General features: G+C 47.0%; 1 protein-coding gene across 1 annotated transcript in view; it reads right to left on the reverse strand.

Moving 5' to 3' along the window:
- Positions 1–12,360, reverse strand: part of LOC141047195 (uncharacterized) — a 40,028-nt gene extending 27,668 nt beyond the window's left edge. The window contains exon 1 of the mRNA XM_073542149.1: positions 12,319–12,360. Within this exon, the coding sequence (XP_073398250.1) occupies positions 12,319–12,360 (42 nt within the window). The remainder of the gene's footprint in view (positions 1–12,318) is intronic.
- Positions 12,361–13,861: the final 1,501 nt, after the last annotated feature.

Here is a 13,861-nt window from a genome sequence, read left to right on the forward strand (position 1 = left end):
ATATTCTTCGTGACCATAGTGATGGGAGATTGGAGGGTAATAGACCCAGCAGGAGAGGAAAGTTCAGGGTGGTAGAATGGTTTCAGATTTAAGACTTTAAATCCTACTTTTGAAATCGGGCAGGAGGCCACCATGTTAGTGGATTTCTGTCTGTTGTATAAATGATACAGAGACAGGGAACAAGCTGTGAAACTAGCAGTCTGATAAGTATGCTTGTGTTATGAGCTCTAATAGCAGAGGGGATGTATGTGTGTGACTGGAGTAATGCAGCATGGACAACTGCAGCCCGAGACTATAGGTATAAGCCTTATGGCTACATAGATTTAAAGCCTGATTCCCCATTAGGAAAAAGGAGATCCCCTTACACAAATAAGAATAATTGTAATCAGCTACTGAGAACTTTTAAAAAACCCTAAGATGAGGGATCAAAGGTTTAGGAGCTGATATGTCAGGAACAGACCCAATAGGACATTTCTACATAGAAGTTCAGAATAATAGCATACATAGACCCAAGGAAGGTATGCCAGAGAGAACCATAACAGAGTCCATAGGGTTCATAGTTAGATTGTCTAACCTAACTTATGAAGATAAACTAGCTCTAGGGAGAGAGGCTGTGAGGAGAAGAATGAAAGGTTAGAATGGCTTAAATACATTGCAAAAACCTTAAAAAAATTAAGTTGTATAGTAAAACTTATGTCTGCTCAGAAAGTGAAGGAAAATGTAAAATGTTATCATTTTTATATCCTCCACTTGAGAAACCGGATATCCCACCACAGGTGATGGCTAATCCTGGTAACTATACTTGTTTTAGTCTTCCAGGGCATGGGCACGACTTCGGAGAGCTCCAAGGCGATTCTTGTAGAGAATGGATCATTGTCTCCCACAGGGCCAAGTACTCAGCCATATGGTCAGACCACACTACCCTGAGAGTGGATATATGGTGGTTATGCGGTGATAAAAGGATAAGAGCCAGACTACCACATGGTTCCCGAGGGGATTGTGCGGTGGTCCAGCCAATCATGCCGTTCCACCTGTTGTCAACAAGAATATGGCCAAAGGTACATAGTGGAAGAGACAGAAGCGTGAAACTCTGCAAGGATCCTTCCATTCTAGTATCTACAGAGATGACATTGGAGTTCCCAGGGGAGTGACCACCGAGTACAAGGGTAGGAACCAGGTAGCAGCCGGGTGGGAATCCATAATTTGGTGGGTGATGGATAAACTACTTGTACTATAACCAGCAGAGGATTGCTAATTATACCCGAGATGCAGTTAAAGGGATAGCTGAGCAATTAGGACCAACTCCTCTCATGGCTTGGTAGAATAGGATGGCATTAGACAAGTTCTTAGCAGAAAAGGGAGGTGTATATAAAATGTTTGGAGGATTTTGTTGCACCCTTTATCCGTAATACAGATCCTGATGGGAGTATCTTCAAAGCTCTTGATGGACTGACTGTCCTAATGAATTAGATTAGAAGTCTGGATATGATGACATATTCCTGGACTGAAGGATGGTTTGGGAAATGGTTTGGGAAATGGTCCGGATTATTCACTTCTGCACTGACATCTCTTACCATCGTGGCCGGAGTACTGATTGTTTGTGGATGCTGCGCTATTCTATGCATTAGAGGACTTGTTCAAAGACTGATTGACTCTGCCATAACAAAAACTATGCATCAAGGAATGGAGACCTTGGAATCCAACGAAAGAATGAAAATGTTAGGACTTAATGATAAATATACTGAACATATTACTCTCCATCTATATTATATGAAGATCTTCTGTGAAATCTGACAAAAAGAAATCTGTCCCCAATGTGTACAGATAAATGATTTTATTACAAGATGAGGGAATGTTATAATTGTAATAAAGTTCTTTCATGTGCATGGGTGTATGTGTATATATATGTATGTGTATATATATATATATATATATATATATATACACATACATGTGTGTATGTGTGAGTATATATATATATGTGTGCATCCACAGTATATATATACACATGATTGTATAAGCCATTTATTTTGCCTAGACTTTGAAACTCTTTTTAGCTTACGTATTGTGAACATATGGGTGTTACCTTTGGGAGTTACTTTTTGTGAACGTTAGCTGGTTTTCCTTATCTTGCATGACTTCTCTGGTAACGTAGATAAGGATTAACAGCTACGCTTATTCTAATTGCATGTACTATTTTTCTTGCAAATGTAGTGTTTTCAACGCCTTCTTTTCCTGCTATTTAAACTCTTAAGAATATGTATTGAAGTTAGACAGAGGACGGCCCACACCTAGTGTGGCTGTCATTCTCTCTCTCCGTGCCGGCATGACCAAATAAAGAAACATCTTACTTATTCAGGTCTAGACGATTTCTAATTGGAACATAAAAAATCCCTGACAAAGGGTCTTGTGGCTCTGGGGGTCTCTGCCAGTCTTTGCACTGGCCTGCAGTGTTCTTGTGGCTCAGGGCTTCTCTGCCAGTCTCAGCACTGAGCTGCAGGGGTCTTGTGGCTCCGGGAGGTCTCTGCCTGTCTCAGCACTGGGCTGCAGTGGTCTTGTGGCTCCGGGGTTCTCCGTCAGTCTCAGCACTGGGCTGCAGTGGTCTTGTGGCTCTGGGGGTTTCAGTCAGTCTCAGCACTGGGCTGCAGGTGTCTGGTGGCTCCGGGGGTCTCCGTCAGTCTCAGCACTGGGCTGCAGAGGTCTTGTGGCTTCACCTTATATTATAGCTGCAAAGTGAATAATAACCATCAGGGAACCTGAACCATCGGCCACGGAGCCAGAGGGGATTTAGCAGAGTAGTTTGGGGGACATGTAGGACTTGCTTTTATTCTGCTGTTTGTGAGGTGGGATGTAGAAAAAGATGGCAATTCTGCTGTTTTCTATTATGTGACTGTTCGGCCCCTTCAAACGACTTATCATGTTTTTCACAGATGCCACGTGTCCCCTATTTGACCTACGGTGCTCCTCTCATGTCCGTGTTTCCCCATCAGCACAGATAGGGGGTGTATACAGCGTACACTGAGGGGTCTGCAACCAAACCTGGGGTATACAGGTGTATCCAGTGTACACAGGGGGTTGTTACCGAAGCTGGGGGTATACGGGTGTATACAGCGCACACTGAGGGGTCTGCGACCAAAGCTGGGGGTAAACGTGTGTATACATTGTACACAGGGGTCTGTGACTGAAGCTGGGGGTATACGAGTGTATACAGGAGTCTGCGACTGAAGCTGGGGGAATACAGGTGTATATAGTGTATACAGGTTTCCGCTCCGTACACCTCGTACACACACGGCTCCGCTCCGTACACCTAGCCAGGGCTGTGGAGTCGGTAAGCCAAACCTGCAACTCCGACTCCTCAATTTCCCTTACACCGGCTCCGACTCCCACATATATTGCTTATATTTAAGTGAAAAATTTATTGTAGTACAATGTGAACATCAGACATTTAATCATTTCTATGATCCAATAATCAAGATATTTAGATAGAACATAATATCTATTTATTGGAATACAACTTTAGAACACAAAAAACTGTAATAAATTGTAAATATGTAATACACTGTATAATATCGATTACATGTATACAGTACAGTCATGGCCAAAAGTTTTGAGAATGACACAAATATTATATTTTCACATGATCTGCTGCCCTCTGGTTTTTATGTGTGTTTGTCAGATGTTTTTATCACATACAGAAATATAATTGCAATCATATTATGAGTAACAAAAGGTTATATTGACAGTTAGAATGAGTTAATGCAGCAAGTCAATATTTGCAGTGTTGACCCTTCTTCTTCAGGACCTCAGCAATTCTCCCTGGCATGCTCTCAATCACCTTCTGGATCAAATCCTGACTGATAGCAGTCCATTCTTGCAAAATCAATGCTTTTATTTTGTCTGAATTTGAAGGTTTTTGTTTGTCCACCCGTCTCTTGATGATTGACCAAAAGTTCTCAATGGGATTAAGATCTGGGGAGTTTCCAGGCCATGGTCCCAAAATCTCTATGCTTTGTTCCCTGAGCCATTTAGTTATCACCTTTGCTTTATGGCAAGGTGCTCCATCATGTTGAAAAAGGCATTGTTGATCGCCAAACTGCTCTTGGACGGTTGGGAGAAGTTGCTCTCGGAGGACATTCTGGTACCATTCTTTATTCATGGCTTTGTTTTTAGGCAAGACTGAGAGAGAGCCCATTCCCTTGGCTGAGAAGCAACCCCACACATGAATGGTTTCAGGATGCTTGACAGTTGGCATGAGACAAGACTGGTGGTAGCGCTCACCTGGTCTTCTCCGAATAAGCTGTTTTCCAGATGTCCCAAACAATCGAAAAGGGGATTCATCAGAGAAAATGACTTTACTCCAGTCCTCAGCAGTCCACTCCCTGTACCTCTTGCAGAATATCAGTCTGTCCATGATGTTTTTTCTGGAGAGAAGTGGCTTCTTTGCTGCCCTCCTTGAGACCAGGCCTTGCTCCAAGAGTCTCCGGCTCACAGTGCGTGCAGATGCACTCACACCTGCCTGCTGCCATTCCTGAGCAAGCTCTGCACTGCTGGTAGCCCGATCCGCAGCTGAAACACTTTTAAGAGACGGTCCTGGCGCTTGCTGGTCTTTCTTGGGCGCCCTGGAGCCTTTTTGGCAACAAGGGAACCTCTCTCCTTGAAGTTCTTGATGATGCGATAGATTGTTGACTGAGGTGCAATCTTTCTAGCTGCGATACTCTTCCGTTAGGCCATTTTTGTGCAGTGCAATGATGACTGCACGTGTTTCTTTAGAGATAACCATGGTTAACAGAAGAGAAACAATGATGCCAAGCACCAGCCTCCTTTTAAAGTGTCCAGTGGTGTCATTCTTACTTAATCATGACAAATTGATCTCCAGCCCTGTCCTCATCAACACCCACACCTGTGTTAATGGAGCAATCACTGAAACGATGTTAGCTGGTCCTTTTAAGGCAGGGCTGCAATGATGTTGAAATGTGTTTTGGGGGATAAAGTTAATTTTCTAGGCAAATATTGACTTTGCAAGTAATTGCTGTTAAGCTGATCACTCTTTATAACATTCTGGAGTATATGCAAATTGCCATTAGAAAAAATGAAGCAGTAGACTTTGTAAAAATTAATATTTGTGTCATTCTCAAAATTTTTAGCCATGGCTGTACAGACCAAAGTTTGGACACACCTTCTCATTCAAAGAGTTTGCTTTATTTTCATGACTATGAAAATTGTAGATTCACTCTGAAGGCATCAAAGCTATGAATTAACACATGTGGAATTATATAATTAACAAAAAAGTGTGAAACAACTGAAAATGTGTCTTATATTCTAGGTTCTTCAAAGTAGCCACCTTTTGCTTTGATTACTGCTTTGCACACTCTTGGCATTCTATTGATGAGCTTCAAGAGGTAGTCACTGGAAATGGTCTTCCAACAGTCTTGAAGGAGTTCCCAGAGATGCTTAGCACTTGTTGGCCCTTTGGCCTTCACTCTGCGGTCCAGCTCACCCCAAACCATCTCGATCGGGTTCAGGTCTGGTGACTGTGGAGGCCAGGTCATCTGGCGTAGCACCCCATCACTCTCCTTCTTGGTCAAATAGCCCTTACACAGCCTGGAGGTGTGTTTGAGGTCATTGTCCTGTTGAAAAATAAATGATGGTCCAGCTAAACACAAACCGGATGGAATAGCATGCCACTGCAAGATGCTGTGGTGGCCATGCTGGTTCAGTATGCCTTCAATTTTGAATAAATCCCCAACAGTGTCACCAGCAAAGCAACCCCACACCATCACACCTCCTCCTCCATGCTTCACGGTGGGAACCAGGTATGTAGAGTCCATCCGTTCACCTTTTCTGCGTCGCACAAAGACAAGGTGGTTGGAACCAAAGATCTCAAATTTGGACTCATCAGACCAAAGCACAGATTTCCACTGGTCTAATGTCCATTCCTTGAGTTCTTTAGCCCAAACAAGTCTCTTCTGCTTGTTGCCTGTCCTTAGCAGTGGTTTCCTAGCAGCTATTTTACCATGAAGGCCTGCTGCACAAAGTCTCCTCTTAGCAGTTGTTGTAGAGATGTGTCTGCTGCTAGAACTCTGTGTGGCATTGACCTGGTCTCTAATCTGAGCTGCTGTTAACCTGTGATTTCTGAGGCTGGTGACTCGGATGAACTTATCTACCGCAGCAGAGGTGACTCTTGGTCTTCCTTTCCTGGGGCGGTCCTCATGTGAGCCAGTTTCTTTGTAGCGCTTGATGGTTTTTGCCACTGCACGTGGGGACACTTTCAAAGTTTTCCCAATTTTTCGGACTGACTGACCTTCATTTCTTAAAGTAATGATGGCCACTTGTTTTTCTTTACTTAGCTGCTTTTTTTCTTGCCATAATACAAATTCTAACAGTCTATTCAGTAGGACTATCAGCTGTGTATCCACCAGACTTCTGCACAACTGATGGTCCCAACCCCATTTATAAGGCAAGAAATCTCACTTATTAAACCTGACAGGGCACACCTGTGAAGTGAAAACCATTTCCGGTGACTACGTCTTGAAGCAGTAATCAAAGCAAAAGGTGGCTACATTGAAGAACCTAGAATATAAGACATACAGTATTTTCAGTTGTTTCACACATTTTGGTTAATTATATAATTCCACATGTGGGAATTCATAGTTTTGATGCCTTCAGAGTGAATCTACAATTATCATAGTCATGAAAATAAAGAAAACGCTTTGATTGAGGTGTGTCCAAACCTTTGGTCAGACTGGTGGCAAAAAACACCAAAAAAGGAACTTTCAACAAGAAGGTGCCTTGCCAAAAAACGAATATGCAAGAGGGGAGGAAGGAAACACAAGTCCAAAAGGTTTTCATATGACGTTTCGCAAGCGCCGTTAATGGAGATTCCTGTATTCAATCTTTCTAGTTATATTTTGAAAGACTCACAGATTGGACTCTTGTCTAAAGGACTAGGTTTTTCTCCAGTTAAAAAATTCAGTTTATTTGACAGTATTGTTGATATCAATAGATTTGCACATAATTTGACCCTTAAAGTTCATTATAATGAGGACAATACTCATGTGTATAATGATTTATTATCTGTCAGTATATCATCTGATAATAATTGTATTCATTTTAGTGAACAGGTAGCTGTCTCTAATTTAAGACAACTAGAGGGGGAGACAGAGTTGGAGGATAGGGTTAATTTAAATGACAGGTTTCAGACTCGTAATCCCATGTTCTACCCAGTAAAATCGAGACCTCCTTTCCTTGATTTTTTTCAGGAAACAATTGAAAGTGAGCTTGTGTCTCTTCATAATCAAGTAGAACATCAAGAGGTTAAATTTAATCTGAGTATTTTTGAACATAGGGCAATTGATGAACTGAGAGCTAATGGCGATCTCCTTGTTGTCCAGGCAGACAAGGGGGCGCTATTGTGGCTCTCAATGCTGGTTTATACAAGAAAATGAACTTGCTGGATCTAGAAAACAGTAGCACCTATATTGAACTGCCATCCAATCCAACTAATTCATTTAATTCTGAATTATTACATCTATTACAGGTGGGAATTAGTATGGGTGCTATTTCAGACAGAATTTATTTTTTGTGAAACACCGATTGTCCCAATATACCACTCACTCCCTAAAGTTCATAAAGAGGTTTTTCCTCCCCCTCTCAGACCCATCGTGTCTGGGATCGGGTCATTCAGTGAGAAACTAGGGGAGTGGGTGGATTTTTATCTTCAACCCTTAGTGCCATTAACACCAAGTCATCTTAAAGATTCCAAAAGTATAATACAGATTATGGAAACATTTCACTGGCAATCTGATTATGTGTGGTCATCTTGCGATGTGGTGGGGTTATATCCTTCTATCCCCCATCACGTCGCGTTACGATGCATCACATATTACTTGTCCAGATACAGTAATTATGAGGATTCCATTCAGAGGTTTATCGTTTCCTCAATTCAGTTTCTTTTAAGCCACAACTATTTCATGTTTGATGAGAGATATTTCCTCCAGACACAGGGTGTGAGCATGGGCGCCAAGTTTTCACCTTCCCTAGCTAACCTGGTTATGTCTGTGTGGGAAGAAAATTATATCTTCCATATTGATAACCCATACAAGGATAATATTGTTTGGCTGGGGAGATTTATTGATGATCTGATATTTGTCTGGAGGGGTAGTCTCTCGTCTGCAAAAAGTTTTTTCTCTTATTTGGATTTGAATGATTTCAATCTAAAATTTACTAGTGGTCATGAGGTATCAATTAACTTCTTGGATTTGAAACTGACCGCAGATCTGGACAATGATGGGGTTCTGATATCTCCCTATAAAAAATCCATTGCATGCAATAGTATTTTAATGGCTTCCTCTAATCACCCCAAATATGTCATTCAGAATATTCCTGTGGGGGAGCTTATTAGACTAAAAAGGAATACCACATCTAGTGACAAACTGGAGGAAGGAATTGAAATGACCTGTAATAATTTAAAAAAAAGGGGGTATCCTAATTGGTCCTTGGACAGAGCCAGGAAAATGGTAGCAGGCATGGATAGGGTTAAGCTGTTGAAATCTACTGAGAAAAAAAGACAATTTGACTCTAAAAAATCTAGGGTGGTTTTCAGTACCAATTATAGTCCTCAGTTTAATTCTATTGTTAAAATCATCAAAAAATATCTCCCTTTGTTGTCTCAGAATGATATTTTGAAAAATATCACCCAGCATGTTCAAAGATCCGGATAAAATTTCCCCTAGCAATTGGTTAAAAACAACAGGATTTTTTAAATGCGGTGCCAATATCTGTAAGTGCTGCGGTTTTGCTAATAAATCTAAAATATTTACATCTATTTCCAACAAAAAACAGTTTAATGTTTGTTCTTTTATAAACTGTAATACGGAGAATGTAGTGTATCTAATTAATTGCAATATATGCCGTATGCAATATGTAGGTTGCACGATGAACCCCCTTAAAACTAGAATCCGCAAACACCTATCAGACGCTAGTAATCTGCCTATGGTTGGTGCATCAGTAGTATCCCGACATTTCTCAAAAAAACATAATGGGGATTTACGCGGTTTCTCCTTTATGGGCATAGAGCATGTAAAAAAACCATTGAGAGGGGGAGATTTTCATAAAAAAGTGCTTGCAAGAGAAAGTAGGTGGATATTTGAGCTGGGGACTCGCATGCCACAGAGCTTTAATAACCGCCTGGATATCATTATGCACTATTGATATATTTGCACTATATAATGCTGGTTAATATTATTGTTCTATGTTTTTGTACCACTCAAATTTTATGGTCAGGTTATTGGATATTCCGAATGTATTTTTCTCCAACATGTTGAATCCTTTCTTTATAATCTTCATGCATGTTGTATACTGATCAATATGTGGATAGTTTATATGTTTGATCTGCTTTTTTAGCTCATGTTTTTAAGTCTCTCACATATGTTTATAATTACCCTGATGGGAGTGGGATGCATATAAGGTTCCATGTTTGGAAAGCAGATTAGATTTTGGACCGTGAAGAAGGCGGGTTTTACTGCTGAAACGCGTAGTCCTATCTGCAGTACTTTCCTGCATTATTGCTGTTTTGAACTGCTTGGACCATTGTATTTTAATGGATTTATGAATAAAAAGAAAGAAAATTTTTTTAACAGCATCCTGGATTGCTCACGTTATTGCTGGACCTTGCTTTGCTGTTGTTCACATTTGTATGGATGGACTCCTACATCCTGATCCGGGCACAACGGAGTTAACCAGGTTAGCTGAGGTTCCAGGTGGTTCACAGGAGTGAGCTGATCTACATTGTTGGAGATATATATATATATATATATATATATATATACACATACACACACACACATACTATGACTTATCTCGGCTAAGACAAAGCCTAGATCCTCAGGCTACATCCACATCATGGGCGTAGCCAGGATCAAACCTGGGGGGGGGCAGAACCTCATACTGCACACCTCAGCTGCTGCAGAACCTCATACTGCACACCCCTACACTTGAAAATAAAGCCTGCATCTTAAGAAGATGTGGTGGTGAATGCAGTCTATTTATTCCAACTATCAGTTGATGTTACTGAACACGAGCAATGCCTGTCCTGGGCGTCCTTTTGGGCAGCTATGAGGTGTACCTGACTGGTGCTAAAAAAAAGGAGTGTTAGTCTGTGTGCTATCCGGCTTTCATTCTTTTTGGTACAGATATGATATGGATAGACAGATATGGATAAATGGATATATAGATAAAAGCAGATTAGAAATCTGCTCTGATATTGAAAACATTATCTATGAGCTCAAAAACCTTTCAGGTGATGCAGTTTTTAAAAAGCTGATCGGCTTTTGCAACTGAAAAATGTATCCTCAAAAAACGCAGGAAAAACGCTGTGTGTGAATGTAGCCTTAGATCAGGAATAGAACAGTCATTTATAGGACATTTCATAACTTTCCCAAATTCCTATGAAAAAATATTCAGCACATTCTGCATTGAATTACTGTACCCAATTTATTATATATTTTAGGAGTCGGAATCGGTCCATTTTATACCAACTCCGACTCCACCAAAATGAGCACCGACTCCGACTCCACAGCCCTGGTGGTAACTCTATTAATCTCATCCAGATTCCAGTCATTATTGTTATATGCAGCCAGAATCTGTCAGTCGTTTGCGGGGTTCTGTGGGATTCTCTCAGATCCACAACGTGAGATTCTGGGACTTGCTGGTTGCAGTTCAGCCATTGCAAGTGAGAATCATTCCTCCTGATCGGGCTGTGCTCCTCACGCCCCTTTATTTGTGACTTCACCCAAACATTTATATTCACTCACTCTGGAGAACACATTGTTTATATTCTACTATCTTACTAAAGGTTGTTTTATCTCCAGTCCACCACACTCCAGCTCCGGCTCCACTCCCGTCCGCCACACCCCAGCTCCGGACCCGCTCCCGTCCACCACACGACAGCTCCGGCTCCACTCCCGTCCGCCACACCCCAGCTTCGGCCCCACTCCCGTCCACCACACGACAGCTCTGCCTCTGCTCCCGTCCACAAAACGACAGCTCCGGCTCCTGTCCACCACACGCCAGCTACGACTCCACTCCTGTCCACCACACGACAGCTCCGAGTCTGCTCCAGTCCACCACACGACAGCTCCGGCTCCGCTCCCGTCCACCACACGACAGCTCCGGCTCTGCCCCCGGCCACCACACGACAGCTCCGGCTCCGCTCCAGTCCACCACACACCAGCTCTGGCTCCGCCCCCGTCCACCACACGCCAGCTCCGCTCCCGTCCACCACATGACAGCTCCGACTCCGCTCCCGTCCATCACATGACAGCTCCGCTCCCGTCCACCACACGACAGCTCCGACTCCGCTCCAGTCCACCACACGACAGCTCCGCTCCCGTCCACCAAACGCCAGCTCCGGCTCCGCTCCCGTCCACCACACGCCAGCTCCGGCTCCGCTCCCGTCCACCACACGACAGCTCCGACTCCGCTCCCGTCCACCACACGACAGCTCCGACTCCGCTCCCGTCCACCACACGCCAGCTCCGGCTCCGCTCCCATCCACCACACACCAGCTCCGGCTCCGCCCCGTCCACCACACGCCAGCTCCGCTCCCGTCCACCACACGCCAGCTCCGGCTCCGCTCCCGTCCACCACATGACAGCTCCGACTCCGCTCCCATCCATCACACGACAGCTCCGCTCCCGTCCACCACACGCCAGCTCTGCTCCCGTCCACCACACGACAGCTCCGACTCCGCCCCTGTCCACCACACGACAGCTCCGCTCCCGTCCACCACACGCCAGCTCCGCTCCCGTCCACTACACGACAGCTCCAACTCCGCTCCCGTCCACCACACGCCTGCTCCGGCTCCGCTCCCGTCCGCCACACACCAGCTCCGCTCCCATCCATATTGGCAGTCTCTGCCTGTTCCCCCATGCTCAGCCTCTGCCCTCCCATGCTCAGCCTCTGACCACCCAGGCTCAGCCTCTGCTCCCCCCCATTCTCTCCCCCCACGCTCAGCCTCTGCCCCCCCCACGCTAAGCCTCTGCCCCCCTCCCCCACGCCCAGCCTCTGCCCCCCTCCCCCATGCTCAGCCTCTGTCCCCTTCCCATGCTCAGCCTCTGCTCCCCCCATGCCCAGCCTCTGCTCCCCCCCATGCTCAGCCACTGCTTCCCCCATGCTCAGCCACTGCTCCCCTCCCATGCCCAGCCCCTGCTCCCCTCCCATGCTCAGCTTCTGCTCCCCCCATGCTCAGCCTCTGCTCCCCTCCATGCTCAGCCTCTGCTCCCCTCCCATGCTCAGCTTCTGCTCACCTCCCATGCTCACCTTCTGCTCCCCTCCCATGATCAGCCTCTGCTCCCCTCCCATGCCCAGCCTCTGCTCCCCTCCCATGCCCAGCCTCTGCTCCCCCCCATGCTCAGCCTCTGCCCCCATGCCCAGCCTCTGCTCCCCCCCATGCCCAGCCTCTGCTCCCCCCCATGCCCAGCCTCTGCTCCCCCCCATGCCCAGCCTCTGCTCCCCCCCCATGCCCAGCCTCTGCTCCCCCCCATGCTCAGCCACTGCTCCCCCCATGCTCAGCCACTGCTCCCCTCCCATGCCCAGCCTCTGCTCCCCTCCCATGCTCAGCTTCTGCTCCCCCCCATGCTCAGCCTCTGCTCCCCTCCATGCTCAGCCTCTGCTCCCCTCCCATGCTCAGCTTCTGCTCACCTCCCATGCTCAGCTTCTGCTCCCCCCCATGCTCAGCCTCTGCTCCCCCCCATGCCCAGCCTCTGCTCCCCCCCATGCCCAGCCTCTGCTCCCCCCCATGCCCAGCCTCTGCTCCCCCCCATGCCCAGCCTCTGCTCCCCCCATGCCCAGCCTCTGCTCCCCTCCCATGCCCAGCCTCTGCTCCCCTCCCATGCCCAGCCTCTGCTCCCCTCCCATGCCCAGCCTCTGCTCCCCTCCCATGCCCAGCCTCTGCTCCCCTCCCATGCCCAGCCTCTGCTCCCCTCCATGCTCAGCCTCTGCTCCCCTCCATGCTCAGCCTCTGCTCCTCCCCATGCTCAGCCTCTGCTCCTCCCCATGCTCAGCCTCTGCTCCTCCCCATGCTCAGCCTCTGCTCCCACCCCCATGCTCAGCCTCTGCTCCCCCCCCATGCTCAGCCTCTGCTCCCCCCCCATGCTCAGCCTCTGCTCCCCCCCCATGCTCAGCCTCTGCTCCCCCCCCATGCTCAGCCTCTGCTCCTCCCCATGCTCAGCCTCTGCTCCCCCCCCCATGCTCAGCCTCTGCTCCCCCCCATGCTCAGCCTCTGCTCCCCTCCATGCTCAGCCTCTGCTCCCCCCCCATGCTCAGCCTCTGCTCCCCCCCCATGCTCAGCCTCTGCTCCTCCCCATGCTCAGCCTCTGCTCCTCCCCATGCTCAGCCTCTGCTCCTCCCCATGCTCAGCCTCTGCTCCCCCCCCATGCTCAGCCTCTGCTCCCCTCCATGCTCAGCCTCTGCTCCCCCCCATGCTCAGCCTCTGCTCCCCCCCATGCTCAGCCTCTGCTCCTCCCCATGCTCAGCCTCTGCTCCTCCCCATGCTCAGCCTCTGCTCCTCCCCATGCTCAGCCTCTGCTCCTCCCCCATGCTCAGCCTCTGCTCCCCCCCATGCTCAGCCTCTGCTCCCCCCCCATGCTCAGCCTCTGCTCCTCCCCATGCTCAGCCTCTGCTCCCCCCCATGCTCAGCCTCTGCTCCCCCCCATGCTCAGCCTCTGCTCCTCCCCATGCTCAGCCTCTGCTCCCCCCCATGCTCAGCCTCTGCTCCCCCCCATGCTCAGCCTCTGCTCCCCCCCATGCTCAGCCTCTGCTCCCCCCCATGCTCAGCCTCTGCTCCCCCCCCATGCTCAGCCTC

Source organism: Dendrobates tinctorius, unplaced genomic scaffold (genome assembly GCF_039654945.1).
Source record: "Dendrobates tinctorius isolate UK_male_01 unplaced genomic scaffold, ASM3965494v1 ptg000126l, whole genome shotgun sequence".
Classification (NCBI taxonomy): Eukaryota; Metazoa; Chordata; class Amphibia; order Anura; family Dendrobatidae; genus Dendrobates; species Dendrobates tinctorius.